The sequence below is a fragment of the Haemorhous mexicanus genome, chromosome 1 (genome assembly GCF_027477595.1).
Source record: "Haemorhous mexicanus isolate bHaeMex1 chromosome 1, bHaeMex1.pri, whole genome shotgun sequence".
NCBI lineage: Eukaryota > Metazoa > Chordata > Aves > Passeriformes > Fringillidae > Haemorhous > Haemorhous mexicanus.
The window spans coordinates 46,024,226-46,050,325 of NC_082341.1; the positions used below are offsets into that span (position 1 = coordinate 46,024,226).

Below are 26,100 nucleotides of genomic sequence, written 5' to 3' on the forward strand. Positions count from 1 at the left end.
ATGAGAACTGCATTTTTTTTCAGCTGTTGTCTTTGTTCCTGCAAAAGTCTTTCTCTAATTCTACCACTAGTGACCACTTCCAGGCACACGACAATGCTTTGGCTGCACAGTTTCCTTCTTCAATTATGCAAGGCAAGAATTTAGACTGGAAAATAGCATTTGCCAGCTGTTTTTCTTTGGGGATGAATACAGGCTCAGAAACTAGTTGTGTAAGTGAACTACTAGTATGTCTATAGCAGTCACTAGAGAACTGTTCACCATTTGACTAGACTTGTCTTTAGGTGCCATATTATTAATAGCAAATACATTTTACATAAGGTTCTATATAATCTTAGTCCACATAAAAACCAAAACATATAGGTAATGTACAGGAAAAAAAAAATTATAAAAGCTGCAGATGAGCAGGAAGTCATGCAGACTGTCTGCATTTCAAAAGATGTTCCTAAATGGATAAGACCAAGTTCTTCCAGGTTCTTTGAGGCAGTTGTGACTTAGAGGCACCCCAATTTAGTATTACCTATTCAGAATTTCTTATGTTTTTATTCAAATGCACCCTCTTTTTTTGTTTTTTTTTTTTCCTCCAGTAAGAAACTACACATAAGATTAAACTCAAGATAATTGTTCTCAGTAACAGAATGAGCCCACTTTGCCCCTTCACTAGCTATAGATCATCTGCAGCTAAAACAACACAGCCTTGTCCTAAAGCCTAAGGCAGCCTGATAACAGTAGGGTGAAGTGAGAGGAGCCACAGAACTGAGCAGGCCATGCAGGCTGGAGTTACTTGGATACAGCTCATGTTTTTGCCTGAGGTATGTGATTCTCCAAATTGCATTATAAAGGAGTATCTATTCCTTCTTTTTATGTATGCTCCCTTGCACAGGCTTGCAACATGAAAGCAATATAAACAGACCTATCAGCAGGAGCTTCTGAGTCACCTCACACCTCTTATCTAAAATATGTAGGTGTTAAAAAAAAAGCTTATGTAATGGTAAATGCAAACATGTTATGTCACCTTCATAAAAAAAAATAAAAAGTTGATAGCTTGCCATTGTTACTCTGAGTCTCATGAATCTTCCACATGGCACAAAATGCCAAAGCATCTGGAAGAGTTTTCTGTAAGGCAGCTTTGTTTTTTAAAGCCCCTTTTCTAGTCAAACCTTCAATAATTGTACAAGACAAAACTTTGTAAGGCCCCTTGAGACCTAGCCCAAGCAATACATAGGTGTTGTCATTATTGAAGGCTGCATTTGTAGCTACTGCAATAAGAAAGAATTAAGGAAAAGCCAGTGACAGTCTGGACAATGGAGTAAATACATTTGCTCTTGATTACTTAAGACTGAAAATAGGTCTGCCATCTTCTGAACTTACAGAAAATGTTCCTCTTTAATGCCTGCTGTTCCTTGCTTTCAAAAGGGCAGAATTTGTAGCATGGCCAGAGAAATGCCGATTTACAAAAATGATAGCAGGGGATTCTAGTCCTATATAATCCTCAGTTTGACTTCAATACCTAATTTCCAGCTTTTGCTGAGTAGTAGTGAGCAGAATCAACTTAACATACTCAGCTCCAGGCTTTTTGCAGCTTAACTATTTCTAGCTGCCTTCAATAAGCTATTTGCTACAAGTGTGCATGTGGTGGGAGGGTGACACAGCTCTATTTATTTCAGCCAAAAAGCACATTCAGGCAATTGGATTCAGTCTTTTTTAATAAATTAATGTCATTCAAAATACAGTGCCAGAACATGATGCAGCTGAACATGCTAGTAAGGTTTGTCATGAAGCACCTGTGTTCATTTTAGGTTGGCGGCACCCCGCTACTGCTAGTGGTTCCTGGGATTAATGCCAGAGCAGCACTAGGCATCTGCTCTCCTGCACACACAGCACAGGATATTCCTGAAGTTTGCTTCCCCCCCCAAAGTAAAAAACCTGACAGCTAAGGGATATCTATACACAATCACACTACAGTAATGCTTGTTATTAAATTAACAGAAAATAAAGACCTGGTTAATCCACACTAAAACTTAGTTTTACAATGGAAAAATACATCAGCAGCAGGAAGTAATATACATGAGCCAATGTTACTGTAATACAGAATGTGGAGGCATTTACTGATTAAAGCCCCACATAGACCCGCACTATGAGGGCTGGCAATTCCAATCGCAAGCCCAGCAACTTAAGTCCACACCTGGTAATCTACCAGCTGCTTGGAAGACCTGTATTCTAAATAGACAGGTATAAGTTAGTGAAAATAGAATACATGCACCTCATCATACAGCTTGACTGAACCTGCAGTCATTTTGCCCAGCATGTTACCATACAATGGAAGATCTACCCTTCCTACCACAGGTGTAGATCCATGGGATTTGTTTCTTTTTCTTTTAATGGCATTACTATACCAACATAGATATTAGTATTTAGTAAGTGCAGCACAGTCCTTTAATTAGGCCACACTGACAATTATATAACTAGCACTTAAGTAGAATATCCAGAAGTAGTTAAAATGTAACTGGAAGATACTTTCAAAAGAGTTGTGACATCATCCTAGAAACAATAACTACTTTTTTTCTTCAGCTAATTTTCCTGAACCAAGACTTTATAGAACTAGAATTCTTTAGACAAGTCAGATGCTCAAGCTCATGATATACATATATTTTTCTCAATTATCGGATAATAGTATTTGAGATTATGGAAGCATATCTGCTCATTTCACTAATTCATACTGAATGGCGGCAAGTGTTAGGTAGGGCATAAAAATACAACTCATGAAAGACAGCTCTGAGATTTTCATCCCCAGACCTGCTCTTTCACAGCCATTTATTTCTTTTATTATTTTATAACTGAGCACAGACTCAGTTGTGCAGTCTAATTTGGGAGCTATACAGGTGGTAAAGTAACCATCTCCCCATCCAGCTCAAATTCATCAGCTCCATCTGGTGAGAAGAGATACGTTGGAGGTTTCCACGGGGACTCTTCAAGGCAAGATGGATACAGCTTTCCTACAGTGCACCGGAAGTCTTTGCCCAAGTCCCACAGCACGCGCTCCGATATGTGCTGCCTCAGGAACCAGCGGTCGAGTTCCAGATCGTACTGGTAGGTGGCATACTTGGCTCTCTCATTCATGTGGGTCTCCCGTATAAAGACACATAAGGAATTGGAGATGACAACGGCCCTGACGCACGGGTCGGAATAGCGCTTGGCAGGGATGTTGGCTGCCATCCTCCACTCGTTTTTATTCACGTCATAGATCTCCACTGTTACAGAAGACCCATCCACAGTACTGCTGGGGAGCCTTATCCCAGAATTGCTGGCAATATGCAGTCCTCCGATATAGAATATCTTATCACCAAAAGCAGCAGCTGAGGCGAAACATCTGCTCGTCTGTCGCATGGCCATCTCCACCCAGGCATCCGAGCGGGGGAAGTAGCAGTACATCAAGTTGTGTGCCATGACGTAGATGCAATTATGCACCGCCACGGCCGTGCTCCACTGCCACGCGCAGGGCAGGGGGCTGACCATGGTCCACTCGTCCTTCTCGGTGTCGTACCTCTCCACAGTCCTCCTGTTGAGCTCCCCACCGACGCTGTCCCCCCCGATTGCATAGATGTATCCTTCACAGCACACCAGGGACGGCTTGATGCGCACAAAGAGCATTGGCGTCTTGGGGAACCAAGTGTTCTGCTGCGCATCAAACCAGTAAAAGCAATTCACAGTCCTGAAGGCAGCCTGGAGTTTGCTGCTTTTACTGTGATTGGTTTTTGTGTTCTTCAGAGGAACTTGCCCACCTGCTATATAGATGTCATTATCGGGAGTTACCAGCGTCCCAACCTTATGCAAGTCAGCGGGAGGGTTGCAGAGTTTGTAAACTTTCTCTGCCTGTGGGCTGTAACAGACAGAAGAGTAAAGACTACCAGGGTTTTCAGCAGCAGCTTCAATGAATATCATCATCTCCTCTTTTGTCATGCCAAGTCTGGGCTTGAAAAATTTGGGCATCGATTTGTACAGTCCTTGCACCACCACTGATTTATCATTAGGTGGCAAGCCTTGAAACCAGGCTCTCTGTGTTACTTCTGAAAGTGCATCGATCCGGATTTGGCTAAGAACAGAGGACAAATACTGCGAGCGTGATTCCGTGTTGTACTCCAGCCATAACATAGCAGCCTCACGCACTGTCTCCTCCTTTTCCACATTTAAATTGTCACTGCTTAAAATATCTATCAGTAGATCATGTGACAGTTGCATGAAAGCCTCCTGGTGGTACACAGCTGTGAACTTGTGCTCCACCATTCTTTTAGCACTCTGTTTTAACTCTTCACAGCTGAAGAGATCAGCAAAACTTAATAGACGCACACAATTTTCTGCATTAATTTTTTTGATTAAGTATTCTCTACATCGTTGTAACACATCATCTACCTGTAATGCAAAGAAACACACAAAGTATTACACAGACAGTCTATGCTTTCATGTAGCATCAGCACATAAAGTACCTGCATCAGGTGTTCAACAACACAGATCAGGCACAGAATACTATACATACACAAAAACACAGCAGTGACTCACTCAGCTGCTTCATACAGACCAAGTACACAACATGATTATGTCTGCTGGCAAAACTAATTTTCTAAATGCTAGAAGTACACTGGTTTGCTTCCAGCCTTCCAAAAGGACTGTCACGCAAGGAGGGATGGCTACATGAAGCAAATTTGGCAAGCAAGTGCTGTCTATACAGAGCGAACGGAGCAAAAGCATTTTGAAATGACTAAAGATGAAAGATCTTTTAACAAGATAAAGAATGAAGTGGTTCAGAGATTAGGAGCTGTTATTTCCTCCTCTAAACATTCCTACCTGTAAGAAGCAGGCAGTTTCATAGAGCTGCTCTACTGTGCTGTCGCTTATTGCCAGGTTACCCGTGTATGCGTAAGTGATGATGATCTGCAGAGTGGCTGCATCCACATTCCTCAGGTGTACGTGTGTCTGTTTGCTCTCGCTCAGCCCGCTCATGAACATTGCTCTGAGGAGAAACACACATATTAAGACAAGGATCAGCAGTGAGTAATCTCAAACAGTCACCTGTAAGCCTTTGGTGATTACACTCCTAAAGGTGAACAGTCCTTTTGCAGGCCTGTTCACAGGTGTTTAGAATTTACCTTAGGCTGACATCTACTATTTACAATATAACATTTGGACAGAACATCAAAAGAGTAACATCAGTGTCTTCTGCAGAAACACTTTATATTCATGCAAATCCTTCTGTGTTAATCAGCAGATAGCACTAATCATTTTGGAGTTTTAATGACACAATTTAAATATTTTCTATGATAGGTGATAAGAGGGAAGAAACATCCACCAGAAAACACTGTTGAAACATACACAGCTAGATTTTAGATTCTAAACCAAAAGAAGCAGATTTTTGTAATGGACTGAGCTAAGTCATATCAAAAAGGATGCTCCTCTGGGAGGAGAAGAAATGGAGCAAGGACTAGCACTCTATGAATTATTTCTTATATACCATTCATCAGAACATGCAGTAAACGTCAAATTTGCAGGCAAAAATCAATAACAGAAAAACCTATCAGATCTAGGGAAAAAAAGAGCAAGTATTTCCATTACATCTTCCTGAAGAAGACTAGAAAGGCAATTTAAAACATTATTATTGTTTCCTTAATGCTTCACACACCTCTTGCCCATCCTGGTACTTTAATTGTAACATAGTTAAGAACTAACTCCAATCTGGTACTATAAGCCATGTACTTGTCAATTTTCTTAAAACAGGGAACATTGGTTTCAAGAGCTTTTTATTGATTCAGGTTTGGTATTTATGGTTGTGCTAAAAATTCAGTTCAAGGCTCTTTATATTTACTTGGGCTTTTTTTTTTTAGGAAACCAGGCATAAGAGAAGTTAGAAGGGACAGTGAGTGCACCTTTTAGTCCTGCTTCTGGCTGCAGAGGTGAAAGGGACATGGAGATAGATACACTCCCTAAGCAAAGCCATTCCAGAAAGCATCTGATACAAAGACAGTATCCCATCCTCATTTCTCTGTCTTCTTCTAAGCTCCTTAACTCAGGGCAACTTGCATTTTAGGAGAGATCACTGACTGAGTATCAACTTGCTGTGCAGCTATTTAAAGCTAAACAAGAAAGTACAAGAGGGTACAGAGACTCCTCAGAAAGGAAGGGGGAGCTCTTGGAGGCTCTTGCTCACACACTGCTGAGCAGCCTGTGCTGGAGCAGGGCTGCACATCATTCAGACACAAAGATGGAAGGTAAGCTGGCTGCAATCACACACAATGGCTGGATCACACAGAAAGATGCTTTGCTTTTCTTCCCCCTCCTTCAGGGCTATCAATTTTTCATAATAAAGCTAAATTTAGGAAGCTGAACATCTTTTTGTAAACCAAAGTAGAGAAGAAAAACAGAACATGACAAAACCACAAGTTTGATACTTCTTTTAACCAGTGCCAAAACCTCATTCCATAAATAATAAACAAACATATGAATAAGAGATTTGACTGCACATTCTGATGCAGCACACTGGGTGGACTCGTGACAGCTTTCCAACCTTATGATTAACCACCCACATTAAATCTGGCTACATTTTCAGTGGCTGTTATTTTACAAATTGTTGGAACTATGTCATCTGCACAGGGCCAATGGTAATAATTATTATCTAGTGATCACACAATACTTGTTGCTAAAAGTTGGACCCGATTCATCTGAAATGAAAAAATAAACAGAAAAGCCAGCAGGGACAAAAATTTTCTGTAAAAGTAATAAATTAATCCTTCCACCATTTTCTACAAGAAAGGAGACGAAGTACAGAATACATCTCTGATGTGTTCTGTATAGTGAGCTGGTTTCAGGAAAAGCAAATTTGTAAACTTTCCAGCGATTGAACAGGAAAGAAAAGTTATAATCCCTCCACAATGCATCAGGAAGGTAGAACATGCGTGGATGTCACTCAGACTAGTTTCAAGCTTCAAAATTCCTTCCAGACAGGCAGATTAATTATATTATGTTGCCAACAAAAATGATTAATCACTGCAGAAAACTCATGGTGCCTCATCATCCAGGTCTTACTATGAAGGCATTTGCAAGAAGTGGTAGGACTTAACATATCTTATTAATAAAAATGTTTTAAAAGATCAAAACCAGGACATATGGAAAACAAGAGCTACTGAACTAAAAATTTCAACAGTATCTTGGGGGGACCCTGAAACAAAAAAAAAAGAAACCCAAACCACACACAGAAAAACTTCACTTGCATTGCCACAACACTCAAGCACCAAGGAAGAGTTTCCAGCTTTGCTGAGCAGGGAAAACCAGATGATTCAGAAAAATAAAGCCATGAACTTGCACAGCAATCCCTAATTTTAGCAGATGCTTCTACTAAGAAACTGCAGTTAAACATGACAATGGAATTCCTGCAGCCAAGTCTCAGTAATTCCTTATTATCCTACCTTGGGAAATAAAAACAGATTAAGTATTTTAAAGATTCAGTGTGAAGAATAAGAAATTTACTAATTATTCAGAATCATTTAACTCCCTAAAGAAAATGAGCCATCACAAGTTTGATTTTTTTTTTGCCCCCCAAACTCATTGTAGGAACTACAATCAATTTATAGAATAAGTCCCAGGAAGCCAGAAATTTTATTTTACTCTGTGTTGGAAAGTAAGGATATTTATGTTTTGTACTTAAGTTACTGATCTTTAAGTCTCTCTAAGACATTGTCAATCAATTACCATTACACTCAAAACCAGGTACCACAGATTTTATAGCATTTGAATACTTACCTGAAATATGAGCTGCACGTTGCAAGAACCATCTTATGGCAGGGAAATTCAGTGCCCTCCACAATCAACACTATGTCAGTTAGCAACTGCTGTTCATAAAAGAATTTCAACTGCTCCAGCAAGGATACAGCATACTCTGTATTTATCTGCCTCTCGTCCTGGGTAGACATGACTGTATTCCATTAATATTTCCAGGACCAGAGAGAAAAGTCAAGATCTCTTCACCAAAGAAAGGTCAGCTGAGTATTTCTGAAGTAGCCAGGAAAGAAATTGCAGGAGGTCTGTAGCCTTCAGACGCGATACTGATAAAAGGGCAGTGTTATCTTGAACTGCTGAATCAATGTTTCAGACTTTGACCTCCTATTAGGTCATCATGCTTTGACTTGATGTCCCAATCTATTCAGAGATTTTCAAGAGTGTCTGCAGAGCTCCTGTAGAGATCTATGACGCAGCAACTGAATGAACAAAAGTGAAGTCTGAGGTAGATTTTGTGGTAACATCTCGTGATCAGTGGCTGCACTTGACTGACTGAAAGCAGGAAAATAAAATTAATTTACACATTAGCACATTTTGGAAAACCTTTCATAGTTAACTCTTAGAAGTAATTGTCTAATAAACATTTCTAAATTAGTACTTCATTACTTGCAATAAAACCCTTCTAAGAAAAAAATTTAAACAACAAAGGTATCTAAAAAAATGAAGAGTTTGTACATTAATTCTCATATGACCTAGACTCACAAATTAAAATTATTTATTTTGTCAACACAGCTCCTAAAGCTGGAGAGTTAAAACAAGTTTCAGTAAGACTTCATTCCTCCTCAAAGAATTACCCAGATTTCCCACTGAGTACACCTGTGAATTTCATTCAACCATTGATAAGATAGCCACTTTTTTCCCCCATTTCTACATTAAACAGCAAGTTTTTCTGCTTCTTTGTTTTTGTCTACTGAAAGCTTATCAATACAGGCCACTAAAAATATCAATACCATAATTTTAACATTTCATCACTTTCCAGCTAAAATCTCAACATCATTATCAGCCTATTTATTTCACCTTTGGCATTCTAGTAGAGATGAAGCAGAACTAGTGCTAAGGATTAAAAAGATCCCAAAACAAAAAACCCTAAAAGTCAATATTTCCAATGCATATTAAATTCATCTGCTCCATGCAGAAGGGCTTCACCTATTAATATTTCACATTCCCTTGTTTTTCCTTCTGAGTAATTTCCATACAGCCAGGTAAGCGTCACTGCTGCAGACAGGAGAAAAGAAAAAAACAAGGAAATAATAGGAGCAAAGGGATGCTGGAATAGCAAGGCTCAAAACACCTAAAGTGGCTGCCAAGGTCTATTTTCTTGTTTGGACATTTCTTCTCTTAAAAATGGGGTCAGGTTTTATTTCATCTTCCACTTGAACACAAAAACCTAATTAAGAATGGGATAGTTGTGACAGTAAAATTACCATCATAATGGGCACCAGAGTACCACAGCTATCAAATGCTTTGAGATTTATTTAATCTTGCAACGTTCTTCTGCATTCCAAAACTGAGGAATTACCAGGACATGTTTGTCTTGTGTCTAAGATGTCACTATCGTTACAGTTCATGATGAACAGAGAATGCAGAAACAACTTGTGTGAAATGACATTCCTTAAATTCCATACAAAAACATAAGTTTTAGTGTAAGACCAAGACAGTAGAAATACCTTCAAGCCACACTGAAGATCTACTATTTCAACACAGCCCTGCCTGTAATACAATTCAGATACAGCTGTCTTTCAACATTCACTCACTTGAAACAGATATGCTTAATTAATGCCACTTTAATTACTACTAATTTAGTGTCCCTGATCTTTTTCTTTTTCAGTGATAAATAATACAGAAACAGGAATCTCAAACTCTTGGTGTTCCCTGGTTGTTTAACTGCAAAACAGCCCAACTAGTCAAACCCAATGCTCACTGTTGAGGTGAAGGCTGTTAATTAAGGAAAACAGAAAAGGCTTTGATACTTGGGGGAAGGAGTAGATACTACTGTGAGCTACAATAACAGATACTAGCACAAGTCTTGACTGAAGACCTTCACGTTTCAGGTAACCTCTGAAGTCACTAAACCATAAATACATTGAGGATATGGAGATACTGCTCCATCTAAAGCATGACCTTCTGCTTCAGGTCACAGCTCCTTTCCACCAAGACACTGTACATCTCATCTCTGCACTGCTGCCCACCCTCCTGGTACTCTGGGAACAGCTCATCATGCAACCCAATCCATTGACAGATTTTGCACAGAACTTTAAACAGCTACAGAGTCACACAGACTCCCTACGTGTGTTAGGCCCACAGCAATAAATAGCTTGTGGCTCTGCTGGTATCCCGAGTCTCTCTACAGCATTGTTTGTCCTGGCTTAGGAGTAAAGTTTCAAGAACAATACAAGCTGGTGGATTAAGCTCTGTTTGGGCAGAGCATCAGTAACACAAAGCTTTAGCAAAAGAACTCATTGATACCATAACTTCCTTTTCTGATGTAACTGTAAAGAATAGAAATATTTTTTCAGAAACAGGAAAAAAAGAAAACTAATATGCACTGGTTCAGTCACTAGGTACCAGAACAAGTCAAGGATGCCATGGAGAAATTGATATACACCTGCTAGTAAGATTAAAGACATTTTTGGCAGAAAGCTGCTGACAGTCAATAACTGAAAAAGCAGACCTGTTCAGCAGAAGACAAGTTGAAACTGTGAAATTAATTACTATAAATAACTGGAACATTTGAGTACGACCCTCAGTAGCAGAAAAGACTGAGATTACAGGAATCCTGTTGCAGAACATTTATGCGATGTAGATCACCTTTGAACCACACATTTACAAAGCTGGAGCCTTTGGTTTACAGAAAACCATCTGTCGTGTACTCCAGGGAAGTGCACATGGTAGGAACATGCTACGTACACAATTCCTGTTTTCCACATCCACACTGTGTTTTGCTGCCAACAATAACCATTTGCTAAAGAACAAAGTTTTGTATTTGTCACAAAGTCAGGACTCACATCCCATTCCCCTGTAATGGAAATAAAGGCATCAAGGATCTCTGAATTACTCATCCAAAATTGCCATAATGTATATTGTCATTTGCCCACGAGAATTGAATCTGTTCAAAACATTAGGGTAAGTTGTAGTAACATCATTTAGTGCCTGGAAAATCATCCAAGATTACCTATCTCTCTCACACCTCTTTGGAGAGTTCAAGACTATTTTAAAGGAGATACTCTCCTCACTTTGAGGCTGAAAAACTGAGACATTGAAATAAAAAGCAGCTTGTCCAAAGCCATGTACTTCCGAAGGAGGAAAGCAAGAGGCTTAGCTAGTACCAACCCAACATCTCTCTCATTGTGCTGTGCCTGGTTGGCATACAGTCATTGGATCTCAGGTAAATGAAAAACTGTGGACTTGAGGAAATGTCTACAGATGCACTACTGTCTGCTGGAGTTCCAATAACTATGCAGCAGTGGACATTTCTCGTTTATGGATTAAAAGATCTATGGCTAAAGTTAGCTTTATATCCTGAACTGAAATTCCGATAGAATAAAAATAATCCCTGAATACAAGTTCTAGGAATGAGTCTTTCCCCTCCAACGATGTCACTGGAGTGACCATTTTGTTCAGGGTTGTTTCTTGGAAGCCAGCTATCCAAAACAGGACTGGCAGGTAGCGGCTGGAAGGCCACAGGGTGCTACATTGCAAATGAAACCATGTAATCACCGGGTGATATAAAGTACCTCCCTATCAAGCTGGAGAGCAACATTAAGTAACACGTTGATAAGAGGGCTTGTTTTTAAGTAATTATTCCTTTTTGCTTAAGTAATTTTAATGAGGTGGCTTGTTAACACTTGTTCATGTACTTCAAATCTGAATGAGACCATTCAGAAAATTAGTCATCAAATGTTAATGAGTTATGGGATAGGCTATTAATTGCCTTCCTTGAATCTGTTTATTTTCTGAGGTCAGGCAAAGATTGATAGAGATACATACTGCACTACATACATGGCAGTGGCACTATACTTCAGTGTGTAACATGGAACGGGTATATTGACTATTTCCAGTTTGGTAGGGAAACATATAAGATACACAGACATAATATTCTTCAACTGGACTTATAAAAAAATTAATTTATTTTTCACCCAAATTATAAGCAAGGAAAAAGATATATAGGCATATTTTGTTTGGGTTTTTTTAAAGAGATTCTGATTCATTCTGAAAATCTCATTAATTAGTCTGTCAGATTAGATGCCTAACTTTCCATAAAATGGTGGGAAACATGTAAAAGATCAATGAAAGTGTCACATGTTCCCATCTGCCTCTTCAGCCATCAAATACCTCTTGAATTCCAACTTCACTAACTCCAATTCACACTTTAAAAAACACACTTCATTTTCCATATGTCTGGAAGAAAATTTAAAAAAAAACCCAACAACCCAAACTTATCTCCCTGGACATTAAATTTATTTAATCTAGTTTTAACTAATTTAAAAAACCAAATAAAGAAATCCAAACAAACAAAAAACAAACTTTAAATACTACTTTTGTGCACTTTTAATCAAAATCCTATTTCCATCCAAGGGCCGCTTCATACAAATCACAAGTAAAAACACATCTAAAGAAGTGAGTCATTCACTATTTTTAACATAATAAAAGGTCAGAATTTAGACCTGAACAACCCTAAGCCAAACTACACAAGCCTTAGTGTGTGGAGACAGCAATCCTCCCAGCTAGCAACACAGTACCCAGCTCAGGCACATCAACACTTGGTTACTATGAGGAATATTCTGAATTACAAACCAACCCGTTTCAAACTTAACGTACCAGCTAATAGCAAGGGGGAATGTGAGTACTAAAACTGATTGGAATCAATTATGTAAATCGACACATCTAGCCAATAGATCTCAAAGATAGGAAAGAAAGAAGAAAAAAAAGGAGTTGGAAGCTCTAGATTCTTGAGTAATGTATCAAATTTGCATCCTTGGCATTGAGAAAGAAATAGGTAATTGATGAAGCAGTTCCAGACTTGGAAGTTTTCCTCTCTTCTAAAGCCATCAAAGGTGTCTTTGATAGCACAGGAGTCCAGAAAACTGAGGACATCAAGGAGACTAATAAGGCAACAATGTGAAATTTCACTAAAAACAAGGAAAGGTTTAATCCTACAATGTTGTCTTGAAAATGACTATTCACTTGGAAACTACTACTATTTTCCATACATATTATGCTTGGGAGGTGAGTTACAACTTTGAGGTAGGTGAGTTTTCTGAAGCTACACAGAAACTTGAGACTAGAAGTGTCAGACTCCATGTTAACAACATGCTTGGTCACAATGCACTCCTGTTTTTCTGCTCCTAAAGGAAGTTATACACTAAAGGAAATACCTGCTCAGAAAGAAAATTAGCATTTATGACATGATAAACCAACAGCCTAAATTGGCAACTGGACTTCTATGCTGAGCACAGGTAGTTTCCATCCCCAAGGGTGTTCCTGTTTTGTGGAAGACTTGACCTGTTTTGGAAAATTAACCTTTGAAGAAAAGTGGGCCATGGATGTCTCCAGTAAGATCCAGCCATGTATCCTATATATACAAATTTTTTTTTCCTCTGAATTAGTACATTAATGGAGCTAGTCTGTTTTATGTAACAACTCAAATTCCAGTTTAAAAGTACATATAATTTTCTTAAATAGTCACTATATGACACTTAACTATAAATTCAAGCATTTCTACATTAAGAAATTAATTAGTCATTAATGTAGCTTAATTAACTGTAAGTTAGTTCCTGAAAGGTTAAGTCTTACAATGGATATCATACTCATGCATATAAAATTTATTCTCAAAGCACAACAGTCAGTAAACTAAGAAAGAGAAATTTTAGGGTTTGCACCAATTCTGGTCTGTTTCATAATCACATGACCAAAACAAAAAAGCCTGCTTCAGCAAAGAAAAAAACAACAACCATCTGTCTAAAATATAGTCAAAAATATTAAATAAGCAGCAACATCTTTTCTTCCTCTTTGGACTGTTCCTGAAAGACGCTGTTTATACATCTTTGAGTATAAAGGGCCCCCTCTACTCGGCACACAAAAACAATCTGGAAAAAGGTGTGACACCTATACCCAAATCATGATACTACTTGATGTATACATTTACTATTTAATGTAATTAAATTAAATACTAAATACTAAAAATTACCTATTCCTCCAGATAGATTTCTAAGCAAAAGAACTATACTCAGTGTGCATTTTAATAATCTCTGAAATACATCATCTGAACAAAATTCATGTAGCTACAGCCCTAGGTGAGCTCACAACAGCACACAGCCTTTCAGGCCCACTATGATCACAAAGTACATGATGTAGAAAAGCCAAGCTGGGGCTTTGCAATAAAACCTCTAAAAATGCACATGCTAAGTACAGTACAAATCCATTTCTAAATAATAATTAAAGTTATTTCAAAAGCAGCAGGTATGTATCCCGTTTCATAGCAGAAATAATGGTAAACGCCGGGAAAATTTGACTAACGTCAAAGCGATACTACGTGTTTATTTAGTCTGGAAAAGCTTACTAAGAATTACGTGACTCTTTATTAAGAATTATGTGACTCTTTAAAGCTACATACGACCACGGCAGCCATCCCTGGTCACTGCAGGTACCCATGGCGTACGTATGCACAACTAGATGGATCAGTAGGGAACGCAGGGGCAGCTACAAGGAACGGCAATGCCACTACCCTGCTGTTCTCCTCCAAGACTTCACAGCGCGTGTCCCTCCGAGCGCACTGCCAGCACAAACACCCAGGTTTCAGACATCCCCACCTGCTCAGCGCAGGGGGAGCCCCGCTAAGCCCCGAACCCCATCACAGCCCCCTCCCGCCTGCAGGACGCGGCGATGCTGGACTAGGGGCGAGGAAACACATTTCTTCCCTCTCCCCGATGCTCAGGTGCGCCGTCCCGTCCCTCCACAGCCCTCATCCCTTTCCTGCTTCCCCCAGAAGGAAGGGGCCACCTTCCCGCTCCTCCAGCACCGCCGCACTCCGGGCTTAGGAACGATCCCGATGGCCTCTCCTCCTCTCGGGTCTCCCGGGAGCCGGCCCTGCCCGAGGGCGCGGAGACGGCCCCCGCTGCCACCTCCGGCGGTGCCCGGCGGGCCCGGGGCCGCTGCCGCCGGGCGGGAGCGGCCGCGGTGGGAGGGGGCGGGAGGGAGCCGCGCCCGCCCGGGTAGGGGGAGCGGCTGCCGCAAAGCCCCCGCGGGCGCCCCCGGGACCGAGGCCTCCTCGGGGCGACCGCTCCCCCCGCGGGGACGGGAAAGGGCCCGGCGGCCGCGGCGCGGCGAGACGCGAACGCGGGAGCGCCGCCACCAGCGCTATCCTTCCCCCCCCAACCCCTCCGCTCCGCTCCGGACAAACCTCCGACCGCCGCTTCCTCTCGTGCCTGGCCGTCCCGACCGCGGGCGGCCGCGGGGAAGCGGTGGGGGAAGAAGAGGATGCGGCGGCGGATCCGGTCTCTCTCCCAGGCTGCGGAGGCGGCGGCGGCGGCGGCCCCTGGGCGCGCAGGCGCTACTGCTGTTGCCGCCGCCCCCCCCCCACCTCTTCCTCCCCCTCCTCCTCCTCACCCGCCCGCCGTTACGGAGCGCCGCGCCCGCCCCGTCTGCGCATGCGGGGCGCTAGGCGCGGCGGCGCGGGGGGGCGGCCGGGCCCGCCCCCGGTTTCCTGTCCCTGCGAGCGCCCGCGAGCGCCCCCTGCCCGCGCGCCCCGGCAGCGGCGCCTCCCGCGGGATGGAGCGGGGCCCTCCGCGCCCTCTGCCGGGGGGAGCGGCCCCACAGTCACCGAATCCAGCGGCTTGGGAAAGGCCTCCGGGATCACCGGCTGCGACCTGCGACCGGACACCGCACTTCCAACCGAGCCTGGCACTGAGCGACACATCCAGTCTTCCCTTAAACACCTCCCGGGACGGTGACTCCACCACCTCCCTGGGCAGCCCATTCCAATGTCTAATCACTCCTGTGAAGAAATTCCCCCTAATATCCAACCTAAACCTCCCTGGCAAAACTTGGTGCCGTTTCCTCTCATCCTGTCGCTGGTAGCCTGGGAGAAGAGCACAACTCCCGCCTGGCTACACTCTGCGTTCAGGGACCTGTAGAGAGCCGTAAAGTCCGCCCTGAGCCTCCTTTTGTCCTTTTCTAGCAACACCAGCTCCTCACAGGACTTGCGCTCCAGACTTCCTGCAACCTGGAGGCCTGTGGGCTTCAGGGTTAACACCCAGCTGGGTTCTCTCCCCCTGGGACCTGCCTTTGGTCCTTCAGCCGGCCTGGAATCCTGCAATGTCCTTTGCCCAAGTGTGGGTTTGCTGCCGTAAAAGCAAGTTCACCTGAGGTTTGTGGGGACTGGAGCTTACTCTGGGATGGAAGGAATTGACAGGGGCACAGGTAGCTGAAGGGAGGTATGAGAGAAAGGAAAATCTTGAGAACAAATGCCTTTTTAAAAGCCATCCAGTACTGCTTATTTTCTTTATTTCTCTTTGGGTCCATCCACCAACAGAAAGACTGGGAAGTGCACTTCAAAGAGGTGAAAGTATGATGGATGCAGAGCAGAGCTGGGGATATAAAACATACCAGACAAGTGATAGAGCCATGGAATGTTAAAGGTTAGAAGGGACCTTAAAGAACATCGAGTTCCAACCCCCCTGCCACAGGCATGGACAACTCCCGCTAGGTCAGGCTGCTCAAAGCCTCATCTGACCTGGCCTTGAACACTTGCAGGTATAGAGCATTCAACAATCTCCTTGGGCAGCCTGCTCCAGTGCCTCACCACCCTCACAATCGAGAATTCCTTACTAACATCTAGTCTAAATTCCCCATCTCACTTTGTACCCATTGCTCATTGTCCTGTCACTACAAGTCATACAAAGTGCAAGAGCTGCTGTCTGTGGAAAGGACAAGCCAAAGCTGGGAAGGTCTGCAAGGAATGGATCACTAACCCTTCTCAAACATTTTACAGTTTGTGCTTTGGTACAAAGGACTTGGTTAATCTCAATGTTATAGAAAGAAAAAACCATCAATTTTGAGAACTTCCCAACACAGGAATACAAAGAATCTCTAAGTATCCATACCCGCTTGTTTTCCCCTAACCACTCCCCAGCCTGCATAGCACATGCACTGCGCTTTCCTCTCCTTCCACCTGCCCCTGTACCAGTAGTCTCTCACCTGGAGATGTGCAATTCCAGAGTAGCAACTCTGAGTCCCACCTCCTGTAAAAAGGCAAGGTAGAGTCAAATTTCAGCTTCACATTTCATAAATTCCCATGACACATGATGGAGTACACTGTATGGCAAGAAGTGCTTCTTCTGTTCATATGGAAACAACATTACATTTGTCAGCCCCCTCAGCCATGTTAGGATGGAAAAGCATTGCTCCCTTTACTCAGTACTGAACAACTTGTAAACCCTGAAAATAAATGTAAACTTGGCCTTGTGTCTTCTGATTTTTTCTCTCTGAATGAAGTGTTTTTAACTGCAGTTTGAATCAAAAGATTGGTAATGTTTCCCTTTTGTTTTTCCCCTAAAAAATAAAAAAGCTATTTCCAACATTATAACAGTAATAACAGATTTACTTAGAGATGCAGCTTAAACATCTGCAAGACAAAACTGCCAGCTTTCTGTACAACAGCTGAAGGCTTTTACAACTATTCCTATCCTTGTGTTTTGATTTTCCTCCCACACAATGATGGAAAAACGTTCCCTGCATCACTGTTAAATGAGCCTCAGGTGGGAGGAGGAGTGGACAAGTAGCGGCTGCCTGCCATAAAGAGGACCTGGTAAGTTTTTTACTGGGTTATGAGCAGCAGCAGCAGCAGCAGCAGCAGCAGCAGCAGCAGCAGCAGCAGCAGCAGCAGCAGCAGCAGCAGCAGCATTGGACTTTAGGTTTTGGGGCTCTAAGGGGGGGGAGGAATAGCTTAGTTCTTGTAAGGAGTTTGGTTTAGTGGTTTCTTTTGTTTTGGTGGGGTTTTTTTCCCTTCTCTGCACCAGTCTCCTTCTCCAAGGTCAAAGTAATTCTTTGGCCTGAGGGAGTCTGTAGGCTTTTTGGTGCTTTCAAGAGCTGCACAGGCCACGCTAGATGGAAGCTGAAGAGGACTCCAGCGTTCCTAAGGCATTCTGAAACTCTAGGCTGAACCGTGTGCTAGTTTGTAACAGGTCTCAAAGTAATTTTGGTTCTTTTGTAACTTTGAAGTGCTTGAATCCTGTAAAGAGTTAAGTTTCTGTGTTCTCTGATTTCTTACAGTCTTGCTAATAAGCTTTGTGTGATAGTCTTGTATTGCTTGCAAGTATTAGTTAACTGAGGAGGCATCTAAGTGTGGGAGGAAGCTCTGTCTTGTGAATTTTATATGGCTCTGAATGCAAACTTACACATAAGGATTTTGGTGGGGTTGTTTTTGCTACCTATCATTTGGTTTAAGCGTAGGAAGCAGGGTGTCACTGAAATACTTGGTTTACTATGTTAGTTAGCTGTCCTTCTTAAGTATAGTATAAAGTACAAATCCTGAATTAATGGAGTCCTTATTGTAATGTGTAACAACACATGCATTAGCATTAAGAAGTGTTTTCTTTATGAAGCATTAAATGTCTGATTGTGTGAAGCTTTTTTTTCCCCCCCTTTGTGTGTGTGTGGCCTCTTACTCAAGGCTAATTCACTGAAGGCTTTTTTATTTAATTGGCTGGGATACTACTTATAGAGATGTATGCATCTAAGACCACTGAAGCTCTGTAGCTTTAGAGCATGCTACAAGGTTGCCTTGAAGGACTAATATCAAGAGCTGTGTACAAAAGCTTGCTTAGCAAAGCCTAACTGAAATATTTGACCTTGATAGCATGTCAGTTTGTTACCTTCCGTTTGGAAGATAGCAGTGTCCTTATGGAAGGATGCTTTCTTTGGGCAGGGAGAGGAATGTCTGCTAAATTCTGACAGAGCATAAAAATAAGTAAGTCACACAGTTTTTAAAATGGTTGATAATGATTACTTCTTTCTTTCAATGCTTAAAGAAAAATGAATACTGCCTCAACTTCAGAAAGTGGATCATATTCCACAAACCACCCAGGACCCTTTATTTATGCACAGTCATCAGCTCAACAGCCTTATCCAAATCCATGGTACCTCAGTTATGCATACAGTCCATACTGCGTACCTGCTCCAGGTAAGGTAAACAGCAGCTCTCTGTGGATCTTTGCTTGCTTAGTTACATACTTCTTTCCTCCACTCTTGCAGTATCTGTGTTAATGAGCCTCTTGGGAGTTTAGCTAATACTTAATAAATCAGATTTTTCCCAACTGTAGCACTACATTAATTCTGCCTTAAATATGTACCTTGTGTGGTGGAAAGGATCTCCTTCTGGAGAATAGAAGCTAAACAAAATATTAAGTAATGGTCATCTTGCAGACACAGAGCTCCAGAATATACTTAGCAATTAATATGTGTGGTATATATGAATTCCACATGTGCATGCATGATAGGTATGGATAAAAGTAAGCTTAAGACAGTAAGAAAAATATTGTTTAATATACCTTGTAAGTGCTATAGTAATGTTAACTTCTATCTGGAGCTATCTTTTTCAAAATCAATACTCGATCAATAGTCTGTGAAATACCCAAAGAAAGCACAGAAAACAACTTGGTGAATGTTCCAAGGGGTGACATCAAGCTCTGGTTAAAGTGTAGATGTTGAGATAAGCTATTCCCTAATGAAGAACTCTCTCTGTTTTTGCACCAGGCTTCCGAAGTGGAAATCCATATTTTCCATTTTATTCTGTTGCGCTCCATGAGTACCCTAGATTTTTTGTCCCACAGCAGCCAGTGCATGCAAGAATTAACAGAAGGCCTTATTTTAATGCTGCCCCACCTTCCCCTATGTTTTATCATGCAACAAGATTTAGACATTATAATAGCCCTGGGAAGAAAATGGAGACAAAAGAAACACAGACTGATCCTAGACAGCCTGAAAGCAAGCAAAAAAGGCATCAAGATATCCGTGCAGAAACGAAAGGTTGTGATGCAGGAAATACAGCCTGTGTTTCTCCTGGTATAGGTACAGAGACTGAAAGCAGTTCAGAGAAACAAAATTCCTTTGGCTCTTCTATTGTGGTAGACAGAGAGTTTCATAATAAGAACCCTGCCAGCTCTACACAGTATAGAAGTCTTCCTTCTGGGAGCTATGCCTTTGAGAAGGAAGAAGTGAGGATAGAATATGGAAATGGCTCTCCAGCTATTCAGCTGTGGAAGTCCTTTAAAGAAACAATCCCATTGTATGATGTGGCAAGTGGTAAACCAGTTCCAGAGAACATAGTGCCACATGACTTATTTTCTGTTAGCTCATGTGAAGGCATGATATATGGCCCCCATGAAGGGAAGAATATGCTGCCAGGGGCTTCCTTAGATGAGAGAAAAGCTGTTGTCACCTCCAAACAGGGTGCTGAAGCTGTGCAAGAGAAAGATGTCCAAAATAATGAAGTGAAGGTGGGTGCAGAAAAGATGGCAAAATCCCCCCCAGGTGAAACCATGGCAGTGCAAATCACAGAGTTGGCAAGATCTGTTGGTGTAGATCAACCAGTGGTAATAGCTAAGAAATCTGGCACTAAAAGGTCTGCAGGATCAAAAACTTCTCAAGAAGAGCTTGGCTTTAGTCAACAAGCAGGACTATTTCCATCTAATATGGAGGTAATGAGTGACTTTCAGCAGAAAAAGCTGAATTTAAGCCACAGTGCAACCAGTGAAAGTCAGACGGAAAAAAGTATTTGGTGTGACAAATCAATTGAGAAGTTTGCTCCCTCTAGCAGCTGGCTGGCTTGTTTGGACAGTATGGACACAAACTACAATGCCTGTTTGCCACAAAGGAAGCGTCGAAGTGTAATCAGTCTGTCTTCTGATGACATGTCCTCTGGAGAGGAAGGCTCATCAACTGATAATGCCCCAGTGTCTTATTTTGTGCCTGACTATGTGCTTCAGAAAAGCATGTATACTCTTCAGAAAAGTACAGAGGGCTTAGAGCAAATTAAAAGTGGTGGATCCCCTAATGTAGATGAAGTGGTAGAAAAGGAGCAGGTGAACAGCCTGAATGACCAAGACGTCAACTCTTCAAACACAAAGATCAAAGAGACTTCAGGTAAAGGTAGAAAGCTGGGAGCCCTTTCTAGGTCCTCTAGTAGGAAAGAAGTCAATTCTCCCAACAAAAAAGCAACTAAGAGTTTGTCAGAAGTTGAGGACTCTGAAGAATATTCTGTGAAGGGAGAAGAGGAAGATGAAGATGGAGAGGATGAGTATGAGGAGGATGAGGATGATGACGACATGGATGAAATTGAGTGTTTCTTTCAAGAAGCCCCTCCATATGGCATCTTGAGGCCAAGTAAAGGAAATTTCTACCAAGTCGGCCAGAGAGTGCTTTGGAAACCATCTACAAATGTTGTACCAGCACAATTAATTAGCTGGCCTGCTCAAGAGAAAATAAAAACTAGGAGTGGGCTTGTTGAAAACATTGGTGTAGTTTACAAGCCAAAGAAGAGAGAACAAGATGAAGTTGTATACAGTGACTATGGGTATTATGGAAGAAAGAGGCCTATGACAAGAAGAGAAGGACTTGAACACCAGCGAATGCTACGGAAATTCTTGAGAGGTGAGCTAATTGCTAAGGACAAAGTGCCGATTAGTAGCATACACAAAGAACACCTAATTGCAGTTTCATATTGTAGCTTAAACTAGTGGGAAGATTAGAGCATGTTGTAGCTTCAAATTTGGCCAAGAGCCAGAAGTCCTGCAGAATACTTTTTCTGAAGCAGAGGGAAGTTTGCTGCAACTTTTTAGCTATTGCATAAGGACTCTGCATTTTTACAGTCAGCAGAGAATAATGCAGAAACTCTCATTTGTTTTAGATTAGATATATTGAACTCTCTGACATTAGTGGCAATTTATTACTTTGTAAAGCTTAAGGTAATTTGGATTATGTATTTACTGTTGCTTAATATCTTAGAAGCTCTGCATTTAAGTTTACACAGTGTGACTCTCCTATCACAGACAAATGCTGGGTGCATTAAAGAGAATTAAGTTCATTATAATCTGGTGGACATACCTTGTGTAACTTTCCTGCAGTTGAGGAGTCAAACAATATTTTTTTTAATTGTAGCTGCTGCTCTCTTAGTAAAAACAGTTTTGTACTTTCAGTAAATTGGTGTGAAACAGTATTACATTTGACCTGGGAAAAGACATCTTATTTATTCCAAGGTAGATCCTCTTAGAAATTGGATTAATGTAAACTGAGAATAAGAAGAGTTATCAGTTTGCAACTGGTTATATGGTCACTTCAGCAGGTGGCTGCTGTTTAGTAGAGTCTTGCATTGTAAAAAAGAATCAAAATAGGCTGTTTTACTGCTAATAGAAGGCTTAGTGTTCTTAAACTTTCTTTGTTTAAAATCTGTACACCTAATGTGTCCTGTAATTTTTATGTGTAATCTCCAGAAAACTGGTTCTATTTCAACAGATTCCTACAATCAGAACCAGTAGCTGGCTTTGCATTCTGGCTTGTGGATCAAACAGTACACTAGCATTACCAAGACTAAATACTGGCCTGAATTTTTTTTTTTTTTTTAAATTTTAATTAGGAAGGCTGTTAAGAGAGAACATGGGGATACCACCTGAAGAGTACTGGATAAGAAGTGGTGCTAAACCCAGATTTATCAGCCAAATACGTGGTAGTTTCTCACCTTCAGCAAGGAGCAAAGAACAAGGTACAGCTTTCTCTGTGTGTTTTTGTTTCTAAGGAACATCCAGAATGATATGATACAAAATAGCAGGCATGTGATAGTTGCATAAGATTTGAAAACTACAAAACTAATCCTTGTTGCTTTGCTATTGATAAAATACACTGACTGACAGGTATCTTGGTTATATTTATAGCCTTCTCAAACTGAATAAGGGCGCATCAGAGATACTTCTGGGGATTTTTTAAAGGTAATTTTATAGAAAATCAAAGAATTAAAAGCTTTGATGTGGCCAAAGTGAAGCCTTTATTTGTGTGTAGTTGTTATTGCCATAAACTGTAATATTAATTCTTCATACAGATAATGCTACTCTTGATACCATGTGCAGTGGTAGCTCCTAATTTTGATGAGTAAAACATGTAGGGAGTTCTATGTGGTAGCTTCATATGTCAATGCTCAGAAAAATTAGCATGGACCAACAGTTGTTGCGACACTGCTAAAGAATGAGTGCAAATCATTGTGATCTAGTTAAGGAAAAAATGAAGAAATCAGTTATTTTAACAAAGTAATAGCTTAGATAGCTTCTTAGCTCATGAAGCAGAATGATTTGGTTTTTCTTCTTTATAGTTAATTGTCTTACTTGGAGTTCAGATCTGGTTTTGATGCTTTTCAAAGGTGTTTGAGTGTAGGTGCTGTTGGAACAGCTATGGAATTTGCTGTAGTGTCGATACTGCCACTCTCCTGGGTCGTGTGTTTCAAGAATCTCAGGATCAGCCTATCAAATAATTGGGTGTGAGGCTATCTTCAGTACAGATGATTTGCTTCTCTTTAGTTCACTGATAATATACATCAGCTTTCCTATATCAACAACCAAGCAGATAGTGTTTTCCTTAGTGCTTTCTTTCCATTGCTTTCCTGCTTGAGCATATTGGGGTTTGGGATTATTTGCCTCTTGCATTCCAGGCTTTCTATATGCAGACTTCAGTGTTGTAGGGTTTTGTTTTTTAATCCTAGCATGCTCTGTAAGAGTTGAAAACCTTTTACTTTAGCAGCATTGTTCTTGGTTCCACTACAATAATGTATGATTTTATGGTAATAGTTCTAAAATAACTGTAAATTACCTTTAACTCTTCTGCATCTTTGAATTCATAGATGGTGCAGCAAACTGAGGATGTTTGGTCTATTCCTTGCTTACTCTTCCTCTTTTTCTAGCCCAGGTAGTTGGAAGAAGTCATCACATTCAGTGTTAGGAAGCAGGAACTGGTGTTTTTTGAACACTGTTTGTGCCAGTGGATGCCTCAGAAGTGCTAATAAAATGACGTTCTCTTTAAAAATGTTGCCTGTATTAGTATTTGCTTTTTCAAATTAAAGTGTCCTACAATTAAGGAGATTTGTCTAAACAAGATATATGGCTTTAGCAGTAATATCATGCACTAAATTTGACCACTTGAGCAGTTTACTTGTAGCGCATAACTTCACAGGTCTGAAGTTTTTTAAAGCCAGTGGGTAAATTGGGTCACTTGAGAGCACCAGCTTGTCTTGAACACTTGAAAAGTGAACTAAGGCAGAATTATCCAATGTCCTAGGTTCCTTTTTTACTACATTAACACCTATCCAAATTAGGACCCAAAATACAATGCGTCCAGAATTATGGCTAGACAGTGATTAAATGCTGTAGACGTGCAAGACTTGCTTGGTATATGTAGTGTCAGTTTTATCTGCTACCTAAAACAGGTACAAAAAAGGGAGGGAGGAACACCACGGACCAGCTGATGAAAGTCATTGTTAAATTTGCCTTGAGACTATACATTGGAGAAATAACACCATTTATATCTTGTTATTTAGTGTGCCCACCTTTGGTTAAAGCAAAGAAGAAAAGAATGGGCAAGCCACCTTCAAAACGCAGAGACACAAGACATGAGGTGGAAGAAGTAGAAATGTGGGAGCTGCCTAAACACAGCGTGCACAAAGGTTAGTATACAGTGACAAGCTACAAAAATGACTGTTACAAGCATTTTTTCTATCTTGGGGACTGATCCTTCTTGGTTTGAACTGCAGGGATGTTGGATAGTTTGTGAAATATGCAAAATATGTATGCAGAATAGGTGGGGAGGAAGCTAAACTTTGAGCACTTAATCACCTTGCTGTGAATGCACTGTAGCTTTGACCAGGTTAGGTTCCTTCTTTGTTTAATGTAAGGATGGGGGAGGAAACCCACACCAAAACCTGCTGTTTCAGTCTAGTTTCTCTTCAGACTGCTGTACTGTCTCTTTAAAGTGCTGTGTCCTGTGTCACTTTGCAGCACATGCTTTTAGTTAAGTTGCTCATCTGCCTCAGCCCAAATGATTTGCAATTTGATACAACACAAATGCATACAGATAATTCTTAAGATCTCCAACTTTATGGATTAGGAACTTCTGGCTATTTTGGAGGAAGACAGGGAAAAATCAAAATGAACTTGAGTCAGCAATAAATACGCTTTTGTGCATTTGTGAGAGTCTGAAAAGGTTATAAATTGAAAAGGGTCAGTAGATACAAGAAGCTATCTGAAAGATCAGTTTTCTTTCTTGAAAAGAATAAGTTAGCATAGAAAAATGAACCCAAATATTCCATTAGGAAATACATGAGTAAAAGATAGTCTCTCTCTTTCATATAATAAACAAAGGATTAGACTTTCATCTTGGAAACATAAGGAAGCTTGGAAACAAGCTTAGGCAGAAGTATCTTACTAGTGAAAATCTGCATCAGCCCTGAAGTCAGATTGTTTGAGCATTGGTTTTAAACCTTTAATTGCTGACCAGCTTTTAGTAAAAACATCCAGGGAACTTGCGTAATCCCAAAACACTCCTTGTATTTTCCCCAGAAATAGCTGATGTTTCTTGGATACATTCAACAATGTAGTTATAAGAGCACACTGAGAATGTGATGAGCTTCATATGGAACTCTTATCTGTTATGCTGGGATGTAATGAAGTCCAAAACCACTCATGCACATTTTATACTAGCTGGGAAGTAGAGTACATAATTCTAATATCAACCATCAGTACCTGTAACAGGAAAAGACAATCACTAATATTTAGTCTTTTTTTAGAAGCAAACTGACATAATTTTGAGGTGGAATATATACATACCTTAACTTTTTTCTTTTTTTTTTTTTTCTTTTTTACCTTTAGGGCATGGAACAAGGAAGTCCCTCTCTAAGAAAAGATAATTGCAAATATTGGGGCAGAAGTGGGGGAGGGGAGGAATACCAAAGTTTTTTTGTATAAATCCAAGATTTGATTGTTATTCTCTTGTATATTTTGTAAGTTGCTGTTCACTCTAAAAGGGCAAGAAGTGACACTGTGAAGACTGAGTACACACTTAAAATGAAATGAAGTATTTAACACCAAAGTCACCTTTTTATAACTAGCACATCCACTATTTAAATAATAAATTTCATAGAATTGCACTTTGAGACTTCTTGTGTTCTATCTTTACACAGTAGCAAAAAAACTTGAGATGGCCATGTATGTGCACAACTGCTATTACAGCATGACAGTAATTGCTGCC

The 26,100-nt window shown here is 40.8% G+C and overlaps 2 protein-coding genes across 2 annotated transcripts; one reads left to right on the plus strand and one right to left on the minus strand.

Moving 5' to 3' along the window:
* Positions 1-1,685: 1,685 nt before the first annotated feature.
* On the minus strand, positions 1,686-15,383 carry KBTBD2 (kelch repeat and BTB domain containing 2). The gene is made up of 4 exons (XM_059848422.1): positions 15,221-15,383; positions 7,786-8,313; positions 4,840-5,005; positions 1,686-4,407 (listed from the first exon to the last, which is right to left on the minus strand). Exons 2-4 carry the CDS (start codon positions 7,953-7,955, stop codon positions 2,872-2,874), a joined length of 1,872 nt encoding a protein of 623 aa, XP_059704405.1. The 5' UTR covers positions 7,956-8,313; positions 15,221-15,383; the 3' UTR covers positions 1,686-2,871.
* A 3,469-nt stretch (positions 15,384-18,852) lies between these two features.
* On the plus strand, positions 18,853-24,525 carry LOC132323793 (uncharacterized). Its single transcript, XM_059839495.1, has 4 exons — positions 18,853-19,000; positions 19,573-21,468; positions 22,451-22,576; positions 24,284-24,525. Exons 1-4 carry the CDS (start codon positions 18,853-18,855, stop codon positions 24,523-24,525), a joined length of 2,412 nt encoding a protein of 803 aa, XP_059695478.1.
* The last annotated feature ends 1,575 nt before the right edge of the window (positions 24,526-26,100 follow it).